At 43.3% G+C, this 22300-nt stretch overlaps 1 protein-coding gene and 1 long non-coding RNA gene across 9 annotated transcripts in view; one reads left to right on the top strand and one right to left on the bottom strand.

Moving 5' to 3' along the window:
* Positions 1 to 545: 545 nt before the first annotated feature.
* LOC109144206 lies at positions 546 to 7877 on the top strand. 3 transcript variants are annotated; one of them, XR_002044808.3, is made up of 5 exons: positions 546 to 884; positions 1031 to 1088; positions 2315 to 2514; positions 3935 to 3999; positions 4772 to 7877. It is a non-coding gene; the product is annotated as an uncharacterized LOC109144206 (long non-coding RNA). The 3 variants fall into 3 exon arrangements; XR_002044807.3 differs by having other exon boundaries at positions 3935 to 7877; XR_005601400.1 differs by having other exon boundaries at positions 2315 to 7877.
* Positions 7589 to 22300, bottom strand: part of DLGAP1 (DLG associated protein 1) — a 414737-nt gene continuing 400025 nt past the window's right edge. For all 6 annotated transcript variants that reach the window (XM_039548527.1, XM_039548528.1, XM_039548526.1 and 3 more), the window contains 3 exons: positions 16468 to 16559; positions 14427 to 14579; positions 7589 to 11603 (listed from right to left, as the gene is read on the bottom strand). In XM_039548527.1, the coding sequence (XP_039404461.1) occupies positions 11394 to 11603; positions 14427 to 14579; positions 16468 to 16559 (455 nt within the window). In that variant the 3' untranslated portion in view covers positions 7589 to 11393. The remainder of the gene's footprint in view (positions 11604 to 14426; positions 14580 to 16467; positions 16560 to 22300) is intronic.

Here is a 22300-nt window from a genome sequence, read left to right as displayed (position 1 = left end):
AGCTAAGTGGTATGACACAGGACTTTGCTACTTTACAAAATTTACTTTTTTACTTTACTCATCAAAAGGGTGGGATGAGCCCATCACTGCCCAGCTGCCCTGGCAGGACTCCCCTGGCAGCCGTGCTGTGGTGTTGTGCTGTGCCGGGGCAGGCTGTGCCGCATCCAGAGCACAGCCCAGCCTTTTCCATAGGCTGTGTATGCTGCACAGGTACAGGGGCTGCGCACGTCAGAATGTGGGGCAGTGCTGCATCAGCTGGGCAGGAGTTTGTTTTGCTGTTTCTGTTTGGTTTTTTCACTTCGGTGATAATTCTTACCCAATGCACGATCTCTGCTCTATGTACTTTACTACTCCTTGTGATAATCAAAATCCGGCCCTGAACTTTTTCACTACAAAGGAAACAAGAACTTTGCCCCGTTGGCTGTTAACAGGGCATTTGGTGATGCCGCAGCCTCTTCTCACGTGCAAAAACCCCAAAAGTCTGTGGAAATCAAGGTTATGCTGATGACAGAACGCTTATTGTTTTTTTACCAGTGTGGGTGGAGATCAGGTGCTTTGACAAGACATGAAATTTTTCGTGTCAGGCACCCGACCGGTCGGTAGAAAAACCCCTTTAAACACCAGGACCGCCAATAACATGCTGTGTACGGCTCAAAGTGCAACCTGTGATGGGCTCAAAGCGCTGAAACATTAACCAGACCTTGGGCCACCATCTGTAGTTGCCGCTCGGTGCCCACACCATCGCTCCCGGGAGCGGGAAATGAGGGCGGCACTATTATTATCCGTGTGGAGAAAGGGCGCAGCGGTGTTTGCACAGCGCGGACGGAAGCGCTGGCGGCGGCCCCGGGGCGCTGGGCGTGCGGCGGTGGGGCAGCAATAACAAGGTACGAGCTTCCCCGTGCGGGCAGCAGGGAGAGGCCGAGCGCTTAAATCGCAGCCTCCGGCTCTGGTTGAGGTGCTCTGATGAGCACTGCCGCGGTGGTGGTGGCGGCGGGAGGCTGTCCTTCCATGTCCACTCTCTTGTTTGCAGGTATAACCTGCCTCTGGCGAAACCCCTGACTCTAAGCCTCCCCCTGACTCCAGATGAGGTAAGGCTTGTGGGAAGAACAAATATCATTCATGAAATTGCAGGCTGCACTAGCAGGGGAAAAGGAGAGTGCTAGAGCTGCTTCTGGGCCCGCACCTCAGATGGTTTGGAGCTGGGTGGTGCTTTGGTGGTGTTTTCTTTTTAACAGTGGTGAGGTGTCCTGGAGATCAGATGAGGAGATATGAGGAGCCAGAAAGCATTTCTGAGCATTCAAGTGTTGTAATCACCTTACTGCTCCCTGAGCTCAGCTGACACAGGAGACAGGTAAACATCTCCCACTGCTCAGGTAGATGACGGTACATAAATCTCCAGAACACCCTGAGGAATAACAAGTCTTTTGCAACTTTGCCTTTGAACTCTGAAGAAGTTATGCTTGCATGATGGATGGCAGCAGCGCCCAGCTGTATTCTGAGGCATAGCACAGCTCCCAACTCCCTTGCAGAGGTTTTATCCTCAGCTGGAGTAAGTGTACAGCAAGCTGTGCGTCAGTGCTGACTCTTGCAGCTGTAGAAACTTGTCATTTCATTTCCAAACACCAGCACCCTCAGCAAGGCACTTGGCCTTGGGCCAAAAGCCATTCCTGTAGTGTCTGCTCCTGCTATATACATGTGTGATGTTAACTTACCTGATTCCTGGTGTGGGTTTCTCCACAACCACTGCCACATATCTGTGTCTTGTCAGTGTGGCAGCATTGGGAGCAGCCTCTTCGATTACCAGGTCTTAGAGTGAGTTTACCTGAGAGCATGTCCCTGTTCAGCGGAGCAAAGTGATGCTTTGCCCTGCTTGTGCTGAATCGTTGTTACCTGGCAAGGGTTTGGGAACTGCGAGATCATATTTTATTGTAGCACGTTACAGCTGCAGAAAAGGTATTGGATTCTGGGTTTATATCAAAAGACTAATTCTTGATTAGGATGATAAAATATTTAGGTCTAGAACTTTTCCTTCACAGCAAAGTAAAGTAAATTGCTCTACTAGTAGTGGCAAAAGAAAGGACATGCTCATTTATGATGCTTTAAATCAGACAAATAATTTCTGAAGACAAATAACAAAACTGTAGCAGGGAGCTCTGGTGCAGGGCTCCTTCTTGGATTGTAAACACTGCAAGACAGAAACCATCAATATTTACACCGTGCTCAGCCCAGCACAGTGCAGCTTCTCTTGTTGGGCCTTTGGAGGCACTAATAGGAATATTAAATCACGCTGAATACCTTCTTGCAATATTTACAGTTTAACGATAACGAAACGTGTGTGCGGAATACTGTGGATTGTGACCATGCACCAGAACCAGAAAACCTGTGATGAGGCCAAGCCTTGTGATATGACCCCCAGCTCTTCCCCCTGCTTATCACACGTGCACTGCAGTGGTTGGGACCCTTTCTGGTGCTCCCAATATTCATCAGAAGCAACTTAGAAGGAACGATGAGAGAGTAAGTGTGTTACTGTGTGAGCTGTCACCAGTTGTGCCAAGAACTGTGGATTGAAAAGTCGGGGGGGAGAAAAGGCATTAAAAATACCACTGCTATGTTGCCCTTTGGGCTCACAGAAATGTGACACAGAGAAGAATTAGCCTTTTGCGGTTTCATGTTTCCCTGACCTTTTAAGAGAGGAAGAAAAAACAGATCCAACTTCTGCTCCCAGTTACAATGTTGGAAGTCCAGAGCAAATACACTGCCTCCTGAGGTGCTAGAGCAGAGTTTCATGTTGTCTATTGAAAAATCAGAGAGACAGAGAGAGAGGTGAGGTGTAAGATAATTTAACAAAAGCTGTGTGAGTTCAAAGATAAGCCTACATCCCAGGCAAGTGTAATTACTGGTGTTTGAGTGTAATTTTGGTGTTTAAGGAGACCCATTCAACCTGCTCTGGTGGGATTTGGCGTCAGTGTGAGGTAAAGCAGAAAACACGTGGCTCCTAGAGCACAATGCCCTTGTACCGTGTGAGTGAGGGATGTGCCACAGGGGAGGCCTCCTGGCCACCAGCACTGCAGCTGACAGCCCCTGGCAGTGGCAAGTCCTGCTGATGCATGTGGCAGGGATGCTGTGACAGCACCTGCAATCACACCACTCGACACTTGGGACGGCCTCGAACCATTAGCGTTAAGCTCACACGTGCTACTCGACATGAAAACAGTTCCAGTTAAAAATCATTTCCGAATTGTTATTTTGGCTTATGCAACTGTCGGCCTTTTTTTTTGTTGTTGTTGTTGACAAACAAAATCTGCTTGGATTATACTTTAATGACAAACTCTGCATGCTTCACCAGGTTTTCTTTGTTTTGGCTTGGTTTCCTGGTTTTATTTCCCACCTTCCACTAAAGAAATTTTTCTCTCAGAGAGAAAATACAGGAGGTGGGCTGCTTCCTACCTGAAATCCCAGCCTTGACTGGCAGATGCTGATAGACATGAATCATCACAATGAATGCAGTACAGCACACAAGCAGCTTTTTTTACAAGCACAGGGTTGTTAAGCAAAGGATGAGAAACACGTGGAGTACACTGCAGTTTGCTAATGTATGGCTGGGTTCCCAGGTCCGTGTACATTCTTGCAGACAGGCTGCAGTTGTCATGATGCTATTGCCAGGAAAGATGTAAACAAAAGGAAACCTCTTGTCAGTTGAAGCATTAGGTTAGTAATACAAAAGAGTACTTAATGGAGTCTTTCAGATCGATACATGCCCTCTGTTTGTCAAAGATGTTCTTTTATGTGTAGTCATACAGCCTCTTCGATGTAAGTCACCAGTTTTTACATTTTTTAAGTAACAGCAATATTTACTATGTGGTGAATCAGAGCGGCGAGCAAGATCATAGGATCCTCTTGCAGAGGATCACGACTTAAAATTCGTGTGTTTTAGGCAAAGCTCTTCTGGATTCACTTGAAGACTGACACATGGACATGTTTCCATTGAAGTTGCTACAGGTTTGTCTTTATGTATGCCTCTACTAAATTTTATAGCTGGCAATTAGTCTGGGATGAAGTCTGGTTTCTTTCCCAACACTGCAAATGCAATTGTGTAACTTCATTAAAATTCAAAGCCTGGTTCTTATGCTGGATTAAAACAGTATATAGCAAGATGTAAAGAAAAGTCACCCTTTAAAACTCTTCTTTCCCACTGTGACTGCTTACCTCATGGAAGCAGCAGCCATATGGATTACTTTTGGGTTGTGTTTAATCCACACCACATTCCCCTAGAGTTGCCACTGTTTCAATAGCAATGCCCTGCCCTGTTCAAGGCCTGCTGTCGCCCAGGGGCTTGTATCTCCCTGCCCTCAGCTGGCACCATGATACTGCCCTGGGGCTGATGCTACCTCTGGGGTTTGTGGAAATGGTGGAATTGTGGTCACGGTGGTACTGATGCACTAGGAAGGGATGTCACATATTTAAAAGCTGTTTACTGAAACATTGCTCCAAGGTGGGAAGGGATTTCCCCCTTCAGCTGTTGCTACAGGTGTGATTGTCCCACAGCATAGCAAAATGCCATCTCAGCTTTAGTGCATCATCTGTGAGCTGCCTGACCCGTATGATTTTTTTTTTCCCCTTTTGTTGTCAATTATTGACTGGAGAGATGAGGAATGACACATGCTTAAGTGCATCAGTTATCTCAATTTCCTTCCCCTTAGGCCTAGCTTAGCCAAGATTTACCAGAACAATCTACAAAATGAAGAAGTTCCAGTATTTTTTTTTTTTTCAGGTGATAGGAGTTTTCTTCTGAAGACTGACAAAAGGGCTGGAGCACAGTGAGTTATTATTACAACCACTTACTAAAAAAAAAAAAGAAAGAACATGCTGTAAGATAACAAGTAATATAGCCCAACTGGTGCAATGCAGTAAATTTTCAGTGCTACAAAAAAAATCAGGGATGATCACAGTCCTGAACACACACTCACAAAGCCATTCCAGATTGCAATTGTGAGCACCCAGAGTCAGTACAACAGGAGAAAGTAAGATATAGCATTTTAGGGACATGACTTTGATAATTCTCTAGTTTGAAGCCAGGGATAAGTGATAGGTTGGATATTCCCACTGGGGAAATAGGCTAGTTACATCGGAATGGGTTATCTTTTGCTATTCAACATCTCAGCACCCTAGTTACCATCTCCAAACTAAGGTGTTTGCCTCAGCACATGGTTGTTTACACAGTGACTTATCTTACCTTGGTGAGATATTTGATACCCATAAAACATCCATCACACTCTGTCCTACTGCTTTTCTTTAACTCAAGGCAAGGCCCATCCCTCTCCCAAAACCTTTGACAGCTTTGAAATATGGCAGTGTCACCGTCCATGTAGCTCAGGGGCCGTGCAGTTGTTGCCTTCTCCAGAGGCTCTGCAACACCTCAGTATTTCCCTCTCTTTGAACAGAGGTGGCAAAATCCATAACTGTTTCCATTCTGCTTGGCTGAAAATGAGGAAAAGCTCGTCACCCTGTCACAGATAGTTAAGTGAAGAATCAATATGATATGAAGGCCTCTGCACCAGGAGTAGCCCATAATAGGTGGAGGCAGTGTCACAACTCAGCTTGTTTTTTAATATAGCTCTTTTTTTTCCAGTTCTTTAGTGTGTGGTTTTTTTTCCCTCTGGGTGGAGCAGAGCTGGGGAGGTGATGACTTACCTGCCACAGCTCAGTAGATCGCAATCTGGAACTGGCAGAGTGTTAACACAATGCCCCAGCAGAGCTTTTCTGTCTCTAATTTCAATGATTATGTTGTTACTGGATCAGTGAAGAGAACCATGAAAAACACAATTACCAGGAAGCCCTGTTCCTTTGCTTGCCCCTTTGTCTCACTGCGAGTGGGGCATGTGAGTCACGGAGCAATAGAGGACCGGCTGTAATCACACGCACTACGAGAAGGGTGCTGTCCACCGATGGGACCCAAGCGTGGGAAAGCCTGGCTGCTGGCTGGAAGGGCCAGTCACGTCATGTTTTGCAGCTGGCATCCAAATGCATCCTGATGAATCAAGTGAGAGCAGCTACCTTCTTCTGCCACAACGGTGGCCAAGCAGCCATGCAGAAGAGGGGCTGTAAAAACCTCCCCATGTGCAAAAGCACGGGGAAGGGATGATGTTGTGTATAAACTTACTGTGACAGCACAGCAATGTTTTATAGGTCACTGGCATAGCAGCAGACTAAAGGGAAAGGGGATGAGTATCTTTCAGCTATGAGCGCTGGTCTCAGGTTTGCTCAGTGCAGGACCATGGTTAAGTGGGGCTGACCCGACCCTGTAACGTGATGCATAATGGGAAAAGAGAAATTCACTTGCTCTCTGCACTCCAAATCATGTATAAACCTATGACCTCAAAAACAAATACCAGTAGCAGCAGAGCAGCCAATATTTTTATCATTAATTGCTATCAAAAATGTCAGCTCAAAGTCATCAGATTTGATAGGCGAGCATGCTCCAAACTGACGGCTGAAGTGAATTATTTGCCTATTGCGTGATGCAAAAACAATGTCTTGCAGGAGAGACAGACATTGGCAAACAAACTGGCAACAAGATATGCTTCTGGGGAAGGCTTCTGATTTGATCTGGAAGGAAACATTGAGTATAAATAGGGATAAAGTTTACCTGCATGAAAGGCGGGGTTGCGCCATGCCTTGGACTTCATAATTCTGCTGGAGAACAGTGAGAAACATACGTGCTGTTTTACTCCCTCCGAGCTATCCTCATTACAAAAAGGTACCAGACACCTCAGAAAGGTTTTTAAGTAATAAAGCATTTTTTCCACCCCATCCCTGCTGCATCCATTTATCAGTCACTAACAAGCACATAAATTCCAGCATGTGAAGAAAAATCCCTTCATCTTGGGATTTTTCCCAAGAATTTTCCGTGCCCATGGATCTATAGCATAAATCTTTCTGGCCTTTCTGTGCTGAGGGTCTAAGCATGGGCAGAGAGTACATGGTGCAGCACTGGCACACTAGGTACTACAAAGTGAATCAGGACCTGTTCAAGTACCGGTATAACCATGAACATCATCATCCAGGACATGTTTCTGTGGGATTTGGTGACTGTCTTTATTTCACACAGTGGGAAAAAACCCCATCTGGATGCAGGATTCCAGTGAAGGGAAAGTTAGCTATGCCTGCCAGGGATCTCTTTTGCCCCTCAAAATTCAGACATCATGGGACATAAGTAGAAAATGAAAGGGAAGCAGAGAGGGGAAAACCAATCAGGCTGGGGTCTTCTTGCCACTTCTTTTGAAGTCCCCAGCGTAACTCCTGGCATCTTCAGTGGGGTTTGGCGGGGCTCCGTGCAGAAGTGCCTTTGAAGATTTTGCTAAGGCTCAAGGCCTTGATCATGGCAACTTTTATGCCTGTGAGCAACTCTGTGCAGATGAACACTTCCAGGGTGCTCAGCAGGATGCTTCGGATGAGACTTTGCAGGGCCGGTCTTAAGCAATGAGAGCTTAAGAGAAACATTCTGCTTGTCGTGCTTTTATCCTTGACCACATCAAATGAAATGCCTTGGCAGTTCTGGAAGAACGAATTTGCATTGAAAACCCACAGCTCTTACAAGCAGTGCATTAATTATTTTATTAATTTGCTCTTTTTACATTATGGGAAACATTCATCTATTTACATTTTCCTGTCCACACACAAACCAGATAGATAATCCTATGGAAACCCAAATCGTTAAGCCATAAAAACACTCTCCTCTGTCTAAAGGCTTTCAAATTTGTGTCTTTTGTTTCAAATCAAAAACATTTTAAAATCACATTTGGGAATGCAGGTAGGCCAGTGATTTACATTCTACTTAAAATATGCATTTGACCATTTTCCTTAAAAAAAAAAAAAAACCAAACTGAACAAAAAACTAAAAACCCCAATAAATTCACAATGATACAGTTTAAATTAAAGTGATAGTGCACATCAAAGCATTAAGGGAACACCAATAAATAAACAAATATATTACAAATAAATTATTTCTATTTACCTTTTCAAATATTAAAAATCTTTAATCCATTTCTTCATCTTTCTTTACAAAAAGATTATGAGAATTTTATGGAAACATCTGCAAAAAATATAATAAATACCTCTTTTTTTTTTTTTTTTGATTTTTGAAGCAGGAGACAAAACCAACCTTTTCTAAAATTTCCCCCAAGAAAAAAAAAACAACAATAGTTTAGTCCCAAAGTGAAACAGAATATAGGCATTTTTAACATACACTGGGCAGTTTAGACTAAAAACAAATAGTTACAGATTATACTAAAACAGATGATGGAGCAGATATATTAGCATTAGTATTGGTAAATGAGTCAAGTGGTTAACTAGTGGCATTCTAGGGGCAGAATTACTTTATTTTCTATCTTCTGGTATTGGCTGTATTTTTAATATTTTGCTAAAAAACTAGGCAAACATTATAATAACCTCTCCAGTGCCAAATGAATTAACAAGCATTCAGCTAAGAATAAAGTCATTTAAAATAGATACAAAAAATATTCTATGATATACAAATACAATAAGTTGTAATGTACAAGACTAGATAGTCTTCACTTTTCTGCTTTTTTAGGGGGGAACTTGCTGGATATAAATTTCTGTAGCCACTTGTCAACCAAAGTCTTAACTCATCTCTCATAAAACGTTCACAAAACTAAGTAAGTCTGAGACACAGTTGTGAATGTGGACTCTCACCTAGGTACTGCTTTGAATACTTCAGTACAAATGAGTTCCAAATAAGTAATACTTCCTATGACTATATATGCTCAAAAGTGGCAGTTGGCACTATTACATACTGCAAACACGGTGATGTTTTGTTGCTGCTAAAAGTTAAATGCAGTGTTTCAAAACTAGCAAATACACTGGTATTCAAACGCTTAGAGGGTCAAACCTTTTGAAGCTCCTGTAACACCAAGCACTCTAGAGTTACACTGGATTTCTGATTACTCTAGTTAAAAGTCTTTTATATATTAAATTATTAGCCCTTTTCTTGTAAACCACAGCAGTAAATATTTGTGCCCTGTTTATAAAGACATAGCTCAGATATCGATGGCTTTGAGAGGTAGCAAATTCTCTAGTGGTTTTAGTATGCTCTCATGAAAACACTTGGTGCCAGAACCTATTACCTCTCCTATTTTCTCGAATAAACTTAAATTAGCACCTGGCTATGATGTCATAGGAAAAGAAGCTGTCTGGCATGGTCTCGATGAAGAGTTTTAGCAAGAGCTTAACTTCTCGATGACGATTTTCAACGCTTTTTAAGTGCAAGCTGCAGAATTACGCCACATGTGCAGTGGGATTTTTCACTGCTTGGACTGTCCATACAGGTTGAGCAGCCATGGGCACAGCCAGCCAGCACTGGCATGCAGCAAGGGCTGCCACCCGTGCCTCTCCATGGTGGGGCTGTCCTGTGCCTGTGCTCACTGGGAGCAGAAAGCAGCCTGCCTTTCCCTCCTGCATCCCCCTGCCCTGGCAGATGGGGTGAAGAGCACGCAGGGAGCAGCAGAGGAGTCTGGAAGACGTCGCTGCAGGACTGCACACGTGCTGGGGACTGCACAGCGCTCCTCTGCCCACACCAGTCCTGTCACCCAAAGCAGCCCTGTCACCCAAAGCAGCTCACGCTAATTCTGCTGGCAGCAGCATGTGCCAGCTAGGCACGCGTGTGCGCACTCACACACGCTCACACGCACGCACACAACTCGCTTTCAGCAACATGCCTGACATAGCTTTCCTAATGTTGGCACAAGAGATTCCAGTAGCAGCGTGGTCGGCATTGTTCCTCATCAGAGGAGCTGGAGGACAAGATCCTACCCCAGCCAGAGGTGGCTGGAGGGGACAGACACACAGGAGTTGACCTCTCAGGCTCCTCTCCAGCCCTATTATCTGCCATTTCCGCCCACTCTTAATGAGCTACTTAGGATGCATATTTTTAGTGATTGCAAAACAATGGCAGAAGCCAGGGTAGGAAGGCTTGTCGTGAAAAATATTAAGTTCATATTGATCCCATAACTTGTGAAAAATAGTCTATTGTTCTTGTTCAAGTGAATACTTTATACTATTAAGAGGAGGCTGAATCAGAAATTTACTCCTAAATATGGACGGTTTGGTGATAAGCAGTCTGAACTGTAGCATACAACCAGCTGTGGATAGAGCAAAGCAAGCCTGGCCTGGAAAAGCATCAGAGGCTCCATGTACAGTAATTCACCTACAGGTGTCCGTGTGTGGCTGCGTGGACGTATGAGATTGGATGGTCCCACCGAGATTAAGACATCAACAAAACCAAGCTTTTTTCTTTTTTTTCTTTTTTTTTTTTTTTAACCAATATAATCCATACAATACAATACAAGAGGAATTGACAATACAGTACAATTTTAAAAATTCTTAATACTTGGACAAGAAAATCCTTCTTTTATATTATCTCTTCAACTGTCATTGCTTCTTATCTCCTTCCTTTTTACTCTTTTATTGCCTTTCAAAATAGATTATTTCCCTGGAAGATCGAATTTACAATCTTCTGCTGATTGAAATGTTTAAGTAGTGATTGATGAAATAAAAATGAGGCAGTTTGTGCAGCTGTGAGTGTGCAGGTATCTTTCCACAGGATCTTTTATATCCCTCGCCATCTCACCTGCGGGATATACTTCCACTTTTTCACCTGCCAGAGCTGTGGGGTTTTTTTTCTTCCCCCCCTCCCGCTCCCACCCCAGCTCCCTGCCCTTGTGTGACTCCTTAATTCAGGTGAAGATGTGATTCGGAGGTTTAGAATAAAGTGCGCCATCTGCTTTAAAAAAAACAGTAATAAAAAGAGGGGAATCCGAGTCATAGCTCCTTTCATCTTTTGTGAGGAAGACGGCAGAGTCCGAAAGGATCACCCTGCATGACTGAAAATACCAAAGTCCCCTACAGTTTGATATTGCTGTACACTGGGTAACAGACTAGCTTTAGGTCAACTAAAGATCATGAGTAAGTTAAATGGAGCATCTACTGTACAGGTGCATGGGTGTGTGGAAGTCTGAGCGCTGCATTTATTTGTTTCAAACAGAAAAGAAAAAAGGATCGTACTCGTTTACATGAGGCGAAGTGGCAGCATCAGTACATGTGACAAAGCATCGTGATGACATGGGCGAACCTTCAGAAAGCAAGGGTGATTAGAGGACATCTCTCGGAGGACCGACAACTACGCCACGGCAGTGGAGTTCACTGGGAGCATTGGGGCAGCTGTGTACAGAGAGAGGGGAGGGGGAGAGGAGGGTAGAGAGAGCGAGAGAGAGAGGAGGAGGTACAAATACTTCGTGGTGACCTTGAGCAGGAGCCTAGAGGGGCAGATTATACATGAGGCTTGTCTTGCCAGAGAGAGTCCTCCTGGTTGGATCCCTTCATAGCCTGGTCTGGGCTTCGGGGATGTATATCTCAATGCTTTCGGCGCTCTCGGTAGCTGAGTTCTGGCGGACCGATGCAGCGCGCTTGGCAGCCATCAGCCGTTTCCGGGCCTCTTGACGCTGCGAGCTTTCCAGAGAGCGTTCTCGTATGAGTGGCACCTGACCTTTCGATGGCTTCTTTGGCACTGGAGGAGGGACCCTTCTCTCCTGATCAAAGCAGAAGGTTAATGGCATTATACAGCTTCTCAGGGAAAGGTGGGAAAAACTAGGATATGTCAGTAGTTAGAACACACATTTTACCTAAGGTTTGTTAGCTCTTATCTGCCTTTCTGTCTTCAGTCAACTGGCTTTTGTGCTCAAGGGTTCATAAACATAGGGCAAGGGCAAAGGGGAGGGGAGGGCGGCCGCCGTGCTACTTCTCCTCGGGGATGGTGCTGCCAGGGCCGAGACCCCCACCGCTACCTGCTTAGTGCCAGGGACTAGGAAAGAGACCAAGCTCTTGCCACTGGCGTAGCCGGGAGGGAACGCTGCTCTCAGCAGAGGAACTCTGGAGAGCCCCAGCTCCTGGGCCACCCTCTTCTATCCGTGCATAGCGCTAGATGCTCCTGCAACACGGAGATGCCATGGCTTTGGCGTTCCCAAATGCAGATGGGAACTAGCTGTCTGCAGCTGGTGCATCAGAATAAGTAGCTTTTAAAAAACACCATATATTTATGTATCTATTTCGTAGCAGTTTAGTGTCTGCTCAAAAATCCCACACTCTGGGTCTCTCCGCCCAAGCTCACACACTCTGGCCTCGTGCTAAATAGGCATGAAGCTACATTCAGCTAGAAATAGAAAATCTGGTAGGAAAAACTTAAAAACAGTTAAGAGAACATGCATCAATCATCATGGTGGCAGCTAGCTCCAGATATGTGACCAACAAGGAGGACTTTTATGTATATCCTGGTGCATGTACACACACATACACACACAAAAAAAGAAAAAAAGCCAACAAAAAAAAACCCTCAGAGAGGGATCTCTCCCGCAAAAGAAAAGTGTATTCAGAACTGAATTTCAGGCGTCCACAAAGACTTTGTCAAGTTAATTAGATTGTCTTTTAAGTTACATCCCCTTCCAACTGTGAACACGGTCTCTGAGCGAAGGGATTTTATCACACTACAAAGGTCCCATTCTGCCCTTTCGTTTTCTCTCATGCTGCTCACAACAGCTTCCATGGCTCAAAATATAAAGGTGCTTAGTTACACTTATTCATACTTTGCTTTTTCTCTCCATCCAAAGATTAATCTATGCTGCTTAAAAAGGGCCCAGTGGCAAAGGCCAAAGGCAAATATCAATTCCGCAGAAAGTTTTTTCTTCCTTTTTTTTTTTTTAATCCTTTTTAAGAAAAGAGATCATCTGTTTCATCTAAAATCATAGACAAATGCTGTTGAAACAAGAACACAGTGTAATTCTTTAAAATCTTTACCTTCCTACTGTAGGTCCCTTTCTTCAGCACTACTTAACTTCCTTTAAACCGTTATAGTCTTCTTTTTGTTGGAAACTCTTTGAAATGTTTTTCAGAAGCAAAGAAAAGGCACATTTTTTTTAAGGAAAGCTCTCATTTCTTACTGCTGCAATTGCAAACACTCAGCCTACCCACTTTACTGTAAAAGCTAATGAAAGACCATATACCAGCATTTCTGTGCATGCATGTTTGGCATTTTAAACTTCCTTTTCTGATAGATACTGGAAAAAAAAAGAAGATAAGAAAATGACTTGCCTTCAGTACCTTGGGCTAGGAAAACACATTCCCATTCATTCCCCTACAAAACACACTAGGTGTGCACAAATGGTGTGAACATGGCACTCCTAAGTCAGGAATGAGTATTTAGTCTTGATTGGAGGAGGAGGAATAGTGCTACCAGCACTGCCTGTACAAGCTTCCTGCTGCAAGATTAACGGGGTTTGATATTATTATGGTTATTTGTCCAAAAGAAAACACCACTTTGGTCATCGGCAGCCAGCTGACCATAAGTTGGGGTAGCCAGGACTCCTGTCTGAGCCGCTGTACCTGTAAGTCATGCTCCCCCTCCTTCTGGTGACCCTACCTGTTGGCTGTATTCATTGCTATCAGACCAGTCACAGCAGAAATTCAGCCACCAAATTACATACCTATAGGAGCGTGACATTAGACCGTTGATTCCTCTAGGAATGGGTCTGTGTTCTAAGGATTTTCTGAGACATTTGTGTATTTTGGCTCACCCAAGTGCTGTTTGTCTTGAGGTGGATAGTGAGGAGAAAAAAAAAAGATGGTGGTGCCAAATGAGAATGTCAAGTGAAATGTGACTCACACTTGGAGATGCGGTAGCTTTTTATGGTGACAGAAGAAGACTACATTTACCAAAAAAAAAAAAAAAAAAAAAGGAAAAAAAAAGACCAAAGCTCCAGATGATTTTTATGTTACCTCGGGTAAACAACACTACCAGCAAAGTGAATGTGTTTGTGAAATCACCCATTTAAAAAAAGCCCCCCCCTAAAAAAAACCCAAACAAATGGACAAAAAAATGTAATTCCTTCATGTAAGATTTTGGAAGGCATATTTTTGATATTGCTGTTTGTAATCTGGCTATCAAAGTCAGCGATGGTTACAGTGCTTCCCTAGTTTTTTCAGTAACACAACCTAGAACTCTTGCTGTATGCAATAATATGAACCGTAAATGTGATTTATTTAATTTTAAGAATCAATATATAAGGCAGTTCCTTCCAACGATTGATCGTCTAATATGATTAAATGTAAAGCTTAACAAAGTACCACATTCCCATTATCCGATTCACAAAGACAGATTTGGTTTAAAAATATGCCTGAAACATATTACAGATAATATCCCAGATGATTATTATGTAAACATTGTTATTACAATGAAATTAATTTGATATGAGCTTCATTTCACATTTTTAACGTCAGCGCTGTAACACAGAGGCCTATTTAATCGGTCCAGTATTTGTGCAGGGTTTTAAATGAAGCATACAAAATCTACAGTGTTCTACCTTCTTGTCATGAGGATCCATCTGTTTCCAATTATTGGCCTTTAACTGATGAAGTTCATCAAATTTCATACTAATATTTTCTATGGACAACTGCAGCATATCCCAAAACCCTGCTAAATCCTGGGAGGTCGGCCGTGGATGTGCATTAGGATTCTGTGCAACAGAAGAAAAAAACATGTTGGCTTTAGTACTTCTTAATGTAAAGCATTTGTGCAAATGGTTATGAATCTCGCTAGCAAAGCAGTTTGAGCAGATCCAAGTGATGGATAAGACCCAGAGAGAGGAGCAAAGCAAAGCATTACTTACTGGTGGGTTTTATTTCGAGGAGTCTGGCTCGGTGTTGAGCTGCTGTGCCCTGCAAACCCCCACTCGCCAAAGGCAGCAGGTACCCCTGGCAGACTAAGGGTAAAGGGCCCCTGTGGCAGGAGCTGCCTAGGGATGCTCCTGGGCACAACTGGTGGCAATCCTATCTGCACTGAAATGAATTGCCAGCCTCCTCTTCACTCTCATGAGGAAGGATTCCCCCCATGCTCATGCTTGTAAAAAAGTGATATCTGTGCAAATTTACATTTCCTGCATGTGCAAATAGTGATATACCAATGTGTGAACACTTTTTCTACACTCTGAGAATGTAAGGTTTACAAAAATACACCGTTTCAAGTAAAATTGTCTCTTATACACCTCAGGCCAAATTCTTCTTTTTTTTGTTTGTTTGTCAAGAATAACCTGTGCAGGGTGAAAAGCTCAGAAGACTACATGCAGAAGCACAGTAAACCCATTTTTACATGTAGATTTTTTGGGAGAATGAAACTGGGACACAGGTGGGGAGCATTGCTTTGTGTGTGCACATCATCAGCCCAAGAGCATTGCTCAGAAGAGCACATCTGGACAGTCAGCATCTTCAGCACAGCTTGGGCCGGAGGCTGGTGACCCAAGAAATCCTGTCCTTCCTTCTGTCCCTTCAGTACACCACGGCTCTGAATGCTTTTTGCATGCAGTGGGCGTACACGAAACTGTCCCTGCTCCACTGGCAAGGTTAGCATGAGGGAAGGCTTTCTACAGGATGTGTCTCTATCAGCTGGTTCCCAGCTGAAACTCTTTAATTAAAATGACATGTTGCATACACTCACTTCAACCGTGCTTTTCATAAATGCTGAGGAGTCTACACCAGTCAGCAAGGTGTCGTGTGTGCCATGGCCTTGTCAGACTACACTGATAAACTGTTATTAATTTTGTTGTTAATAAATAAATAAATTACTAGTAGCACCTTGCATGATGTTTTACGTGGCTCAAGTTTTACTTTGCCTTTAGTTTTCTTCCTCTTCAGAAGCAATAAACCCAAAAGACTCAGTTGCTTGCCTCATAAAATTTCTATTTGCGCTTTTCACAGTCACACTGACAACAGATTTTGATAGGATGATTATACCATGAAAGGTGCAATTATTGAAAACAATAAAGTATATATTTTTAGAATCATAAGGAGACCAGAGATTACACTTCGATTCCTAGTTTTTCAGTACTTGACACTAGCAGGTTGCCCAGTTGTAGGCTGTTACTTGCAAAGATGTGCAGTCAGAAGGCTTTTTCAATTTTTATGTTATGAATTGGAAGTCTTATGAATACAGAGCCAGTTTCTGTTGCATTTGTCCACTGAGGCAGATTTTAGTCTGGGGCTTGTTTCCCAGGAACACATGGGAAAGCCCAACTCAGGAGATTTCTGGTCTACCCTCAAAGACCTTAAGATGCTGTACCCATCTGTGTACCCATGAACTCGAGGGTCAAGGGACAGACCCTTGCTCCTCTGGGGACAGTAGCAGAGCCTCCTGATAGTTCACCCAAAGCTTTTTGCCTTTATTTTAAGAATCTCAAGCTATTGTGAAACTCATGATGACTCTGACAAGTTTGAGTTACTCCCAAATTTATATCAAGGCCTTTACTGGGAAAGCTGCTGTGTTGGTCAGAAAATCAGTTTAGTTTATGTAGGATTATTCACAGGGTTAGTAAAAGGCACACAGTAGTATCTATCAGAAAAATTACATACCAGGTTTTCTTCACAAAGTTCTCTGAACTGGTAAAATTTCTGGGCCATGAGAAGCTGGGCACTGCCCACTGCAGTTCGAATTTTCCCTAGAACTGAGAGAAAAAGAAGAGTAAGTCACAATCTTTCTTAGCTGCAGGCAACTAAAAGCCTATAAAAAGAGAGGAGAAAGCTGTGTTGCAGTCAGCTCTGGCTTTCAAAAGGTATGTTATCTTTCAGTCACAAAAAGAGAAGTGCTGATAAACCTAAGGTCAGATCTCCACTAGGCAAAAATATGTAAAAAAATGCTGCATCTTACTCTCATTCCTCCAGTGAGACCAGTTGTAACCGGTTGTAATGACAGTGTAAATATGGCTAACCAAAAGCTTTTGCATGCTGTATAGAAAGCTCACCAGAGATGTCACCACTCATATCACTATGACCCAGGCTCAGGCTTTGAATGAAAACCCAGCTCCCTGCACAAGGACATGCAGCTCTCAAACCCTGTTTGCTTCTCCACCTCACTTAGCAACTCAGGCCTTATTGTCACGTGTAGCTGGGTGTTGCTCGATCAGAGCCTCAGAAAGGGGATGATTGTTTTAGTGCATGCCAATTAATCTCTTTTGGACCCTCTGAATACTTTCCATGAACACAATCCAAGGCTGCTTCTGCCTTTGAATTCAAATGCCTGGGAGTACTTCAGGCAGCAATCACACCCTGGCCTCTCCTCCTTGCTGGTGACTTGGAGGGAGGTGTTGAAGAGTCCTAGCACAGCTCCTGCTCTGTCTGAGGACTCCTTTGTACAGACAGCTGGGTACTTACTGCCCCTTTGGACTGACCGAATGCTGTGAAGGGCTGCAGTGAACCAGAAGACAGCCCGTAGTAAATGCCTCTGAATAAAGCAGGAGCTCATACTGTTTTGGTTGCATTCAACCTCACTCAGACGCTGGGATTTTACTGCTGCCAGGGGTAGTTGGCAATACACTGCCCAAACCCAAGGCATAGACTGGTGCATTCAGGGACTCCCTGGGGCTTTGCTGATTTCTGGTCCAGGGGGAGACTGTGTGTGTGCACCTGTACATGTGTATGTACACGTGTGTATGTGTGTACCTCTGGGCGTGTGAAAAAAGAAGCAAGAATGCAGAAACACAGCGGAAAGGCAGACATAGCCTCAGCTGGCAGGAAGACAGTGAATCCAGAAAAGAGAGTGTGAATTTAGGAACTGCTGAGTGAAAGAATTGATGCTGTGAGCAAGAAAGCAGCTACCGATTTGTTTGACACTTTCAATGCTCAGGAAAAAAACCAAAACTGCCTTTAAAAAACCGGCGTGGCATCACAGATTTATCTGGCTCCTTCATTGATTTTCCCTCTCAGCTGAAGCAACTTACTATCCCCAATTCTCTGGTTAACAAGTGATTAAAAATTAATTTAATCTAATTTTTAAATATTACCACTTCCTTAATGAAAAACATGAATGGCAGGCACTGTGTCACAGTTGTCACTATCACTTCTACTCAGAGATATTTGTATTGTTCCAGCCCTCAAACAGACACAGCAACTTTTCTGTGACAAATTTACTGCCTGGATGTATGAGAAAGGTGAAGGAGGAACAGGAAAAACAAGCAGATGAAGTGGACTGCTCAAGGTGACTGAATTGCTGGCAGAGCCTGGAAGACATACTACTCCTAAGCTGCCATCTTCTGCACCATCCCTTGAGCGCTTTTTGTATAAGAGCTAAGACAGCGTTAACAGAGCTCCTCTGGGAAAATACTGCTAGTTATTTTGACTTACCACAATGAAAAAAAAACAAACAACCAAAACCATACATACATAAATACATGTAACAAGATTTTTAGCACTTCATCAGTCCAGTGACTGGCTGCAGTGCTGGCTACCAGAATGCCACCATTCAGTGCTTGGTAAGAGAAAGGCCTCTCCAAGGGATTGAGTAGCCACACGCTAAGCAGATTGGCACAAATACTCATGATAAACTGAAACTCGACCCACAGTAACGTGAAATCTGTGTTCTCCTCCATCAAGGCAAATGGCTTTTCCTCAAGCAGCCTTAAAGCTCACTTCTTAAGGCTGTTGAAGGAAAAGTGGGATGTGGAGTTCATTTATACTTCAGACATACAAAGGGGGGGAAAAAAAGGGGGAGGGAAGAGAGAAGCTTTTCACATTTTTTCAGAACCTATAGGAGAGAGCTCTGTGAACACACACAGAGTCCAGACCTTCATTTTGTTCCCAGAACTCAGCTCAGCACTGCCAGGAAATAGCCGTGAGCTGGAAGATTCACTAAGCAGAATATTTTCAGCATATTGCGCAGGGAGTTTTGCACACAACTCTCATTATTGTTAGCAAGGCTTGCGTGTCTAATTCTATGCGCACAGTGCTGAAAATGGACCCCTTGGTGTGTCTAGCCGTTTATGCAACCCAATATGCAAACCACTCAACTGAAAGGACTTTTCAATAGTAGGAGGAGCTACTCCGAGAGCTTTCATGTGGTTCCCATTGTTATGAAAACTCTTCCCACTGAGTATATTTGGGAACAGCTGCCTCATCTGGAGCTCGGCCACTCTGACACTTCCCAAGACTTGAGAAGCGGAGAAAAAACAGTCTCGACTTCTTGGGATAAAAAAACCCAAAAGAGATGAGGTGGGCTTTTCTTGGAAATATGCACAAAATAAATTGGAAATCACATCCCAAGAATGAAGAAATGTAAATACAACTTGTTGGTGATGGATGGGAATGTGCCCCTTTCTTCTGGGGAAGAAGAGCTTAATATTCAGAGATCTCAGCAGAGGGAAAAGGAAGTCCTTGTCCTTGGCTGCCTAGTGACTGGCTATTTGCCTAAAAACCATCATCCCAGCTGACTGCGGGATGCATGCTGATGCTGTTCTCTATTGTTGCCACTTCTGCTGTAGCTGCGGCTGTATCTAGTCAAGTGTCACTGATTCCTCGCCCCTCAAAAGCAAGGGGTCTGTTAATGTGCAACTCGTCAACAACCAACTCTGTCACGGAAGTTAGGGGGGAAAAACGGACAAAAAACAAAGCATGCAAAAACCTGAAAGGAATCTCTCCAGAAGGCACAAAGCCTTATCAATAGCCTAAGTTTTGTTTCCAAACCCACGTTGCTTTTAGAGTTTCAAGGCAAAGTGCTCATTTTGCTTACTCAGTCAAAATCTCTGGTGCCCAACAGAAAGGCCAAGGTGTAGTGAAAAACCAAAGGCAAAAATAGACCAACAGACTTTCTTAGAAGAAAAGCCTGCAAGGTTTGAAGCCTAATACCAAGGAAATAAAGGGAATTGCAAAGATGATTACTCAAAACACATCAGAAAAGAATCAGAAAAATCTTTAACAGCAAGGGACATGGGGTACAGGAGGAAAAACACATAAACATTTAAATTGATGTGTTCAGCTAATAGGATACAAAGAAAACATATAAAACCAAGCAACAAAAAATCCCGGCCCATCGAGATGCAATCATAATGGATTTAAACACCTGTATAATGTTACTCATGTCTACTTTCTGTTCCATACAGGGCTATACAGCACAGTCAGCACTGTTGGATCTGAATGCCTTCCAGTAACGCATTAAGCAACATTATTAACATCCATCATGTGCTTTGCTGTCACCCCTTCCCCAGAGGGAGAAGTGTGTGTACTGCAGTGTTTTGTTTTTATAGTTTGAATTTTTCCTTTTTTTTTTCTCTCCCTTCTTGCTTTGACCTCCCTTCCTTCTAAATCCAGTTCTCTCCTGTAACATTTTTTAAGAGATAGACAATTATGTCTATTCTTGAAGAACTGCTTCAGTATAGCTATTTTGATGTTATTCAGCTACTGTGGGATGCTTCCTCACTATTACTGTTCTTAACTAGGAGTCACAGAATATTATTCTAGGACACATTTCTGTGAATATCCTTGTGTCTCTAATGTCCCAACATGTTCTTCTTTTAAAACATTCTTGAAAATAGACTTGGACTATGTGCTGTTTAAGCAGTAAGTTCTTGCTTCTCTTGTTTCTAAAAATTGCATAGGACCTGTTTTGAAATTGTAGAGCTCTGTGTATCTCCCCCTTCCACGTTTTCATCAGAAAAGAAACAGGAAAACAACAAAATAAAAGAATTGTGAACACAAGCAAAAAAATAGTTGTCATCTGCTCTATCTGGGAAGGTGACTGTGTGTTTAACAAGGATAACAAAATATAAGAAAAGAACAGAACCCACCTGAAGTGATGTGAAAAGTAATCATGTAGAAGCCTGGGGGTTTTGAGAAGGGGCAGCATTATTTGGCCTTAAAACCCCAACTGATGTATTTGCATTTCAACTTTGACAGGCCCCAGGGTCTAACAAGTGACAAAGGAGGCACTTTAGGACTGTGACTATCAAATGCCCTTAATGTGAAAACACCTGGTTGATAGTCAGGGCCCAAGCTAGGGAACAGAATACCAGAGACTTGCTCATTGCCCCAGGAGCAAGTGGCAGGAACAATGGCTGAAATTACAGGGACACAGCCCGACATTTGCGTTGCAGATGTTGGCTGGGCACTATGCATATGAAGCAATCCTGCCACAGAGCTGTCACAATCCATTTCCAAGCCAGGATGGACCAGCATTTTAGCCTATTCCTGTTGACAGACCTACATTTAAATAACACCAAGCATGACAAAAGCCAGGAAATTCAAAGTTAAAGCTACTGCTCAGGTCTTAAGCTCAGCTATTAAGGAGAAAACAGCCAAATGGAACAAACTAGGGAAGGAGCAATCCTTGCTTTGAGTAATATATACTCACAGGAGCGATCTTATTGAAATTAATAGGGCTGTCTGCATGAGCAAATGCTGTTCATTTGGATTAAAGCAGTTTCCATGTGTTGTCTGACTTACTTGGATTTTATTAGCACATTTAATGTTTTTTTCCCTAACTAGATCGTTTCCTTGCTTGTGGATTTCACTTTTTGCCTAGATAGCCTCTGGGCACTGGTAGGGCTTTCCTTAATCGCTTTCCTTTGAGAAACCCTCGTGTATGGAGAAGTCCCTTCTGGGGAGAAAAGAAAACCAGAACAAGAAAAGGATGAGTTGGGCATACGGCCAGAGGCATGTAGCCGGGGGAATTCCAGCAGGACTCGGCCACATAGTCAGGCTGGTGACCATCCCTCTGCACGGCTTCTCCAGCCCACTGCAGGATGAGGCTGGCTCACTCCTCAGAACGGCAAAGATCAGGATTGCCTGGAGAAGCCTCGCAGAGGAATGGCAAATGGTTTTCCTTGCTCATGGCTGAGACTGAACTCTTTTTCTTTTGCCATGCACAGCTATTATGAAAAATGTACCTTTTCCTTAATTTTCTTCTCTCGTGTCTAGCCTTTACTCATGTTTTCTTTTGAAACAATCGAAACAAACCAAAATAGCAGAGAGTGTGTAAGCATTGCATAATTTGCCAGAACTGGATGAATTTGCAAAGACTAGTCCTAAGCAGTAAGGTTCCTGCAGATTTGAGGTCAACCTTTATTTACAGACTAGCCCAGAGGCTTTATTCACAGATTAGCCCATATACACTCAAGAGTTAAAATGACATATCTTGTAAGAGCCTTGGTTTTCTGTTTTTAGTTTTTACTTGATTGGCCTGGCTTGTCTCGCCACTAAACCCACATTACACCTGACTTGTGGTGAATCAGGCCTGCTGTTTGTTTCCGATAGTTATCTTTACACCAAAGCCCCAGTACAACCCCATGTGAAAGAGAAACTTCTGGAGGGGGGGCGCAGGGGGAGGCAAAATGAAGATTTGTGGTTCTTCCAAGAAGGTCAGTGCTCCATGTGAAATACAAACAACAGCAAAAAAAACCCCAAACCTCTAAAGACAGGC

Source organism: Corvus cornix, chromosome 2 (genome assembly GCF_000738735.6).
Source record: "Corvus cornix cornix isolate S_Up_H32 chromosome 2, ASM73873v5, whole genome shotgun sequence".
NCBI lineage: Eukaryota > Metazoa > Chordata > Aves > Passeriformes > Corvidae > Corvus > Corvus cornix.
This window is presented reverse-complemented; position numbering and strand designations above follow the sequence as displayed.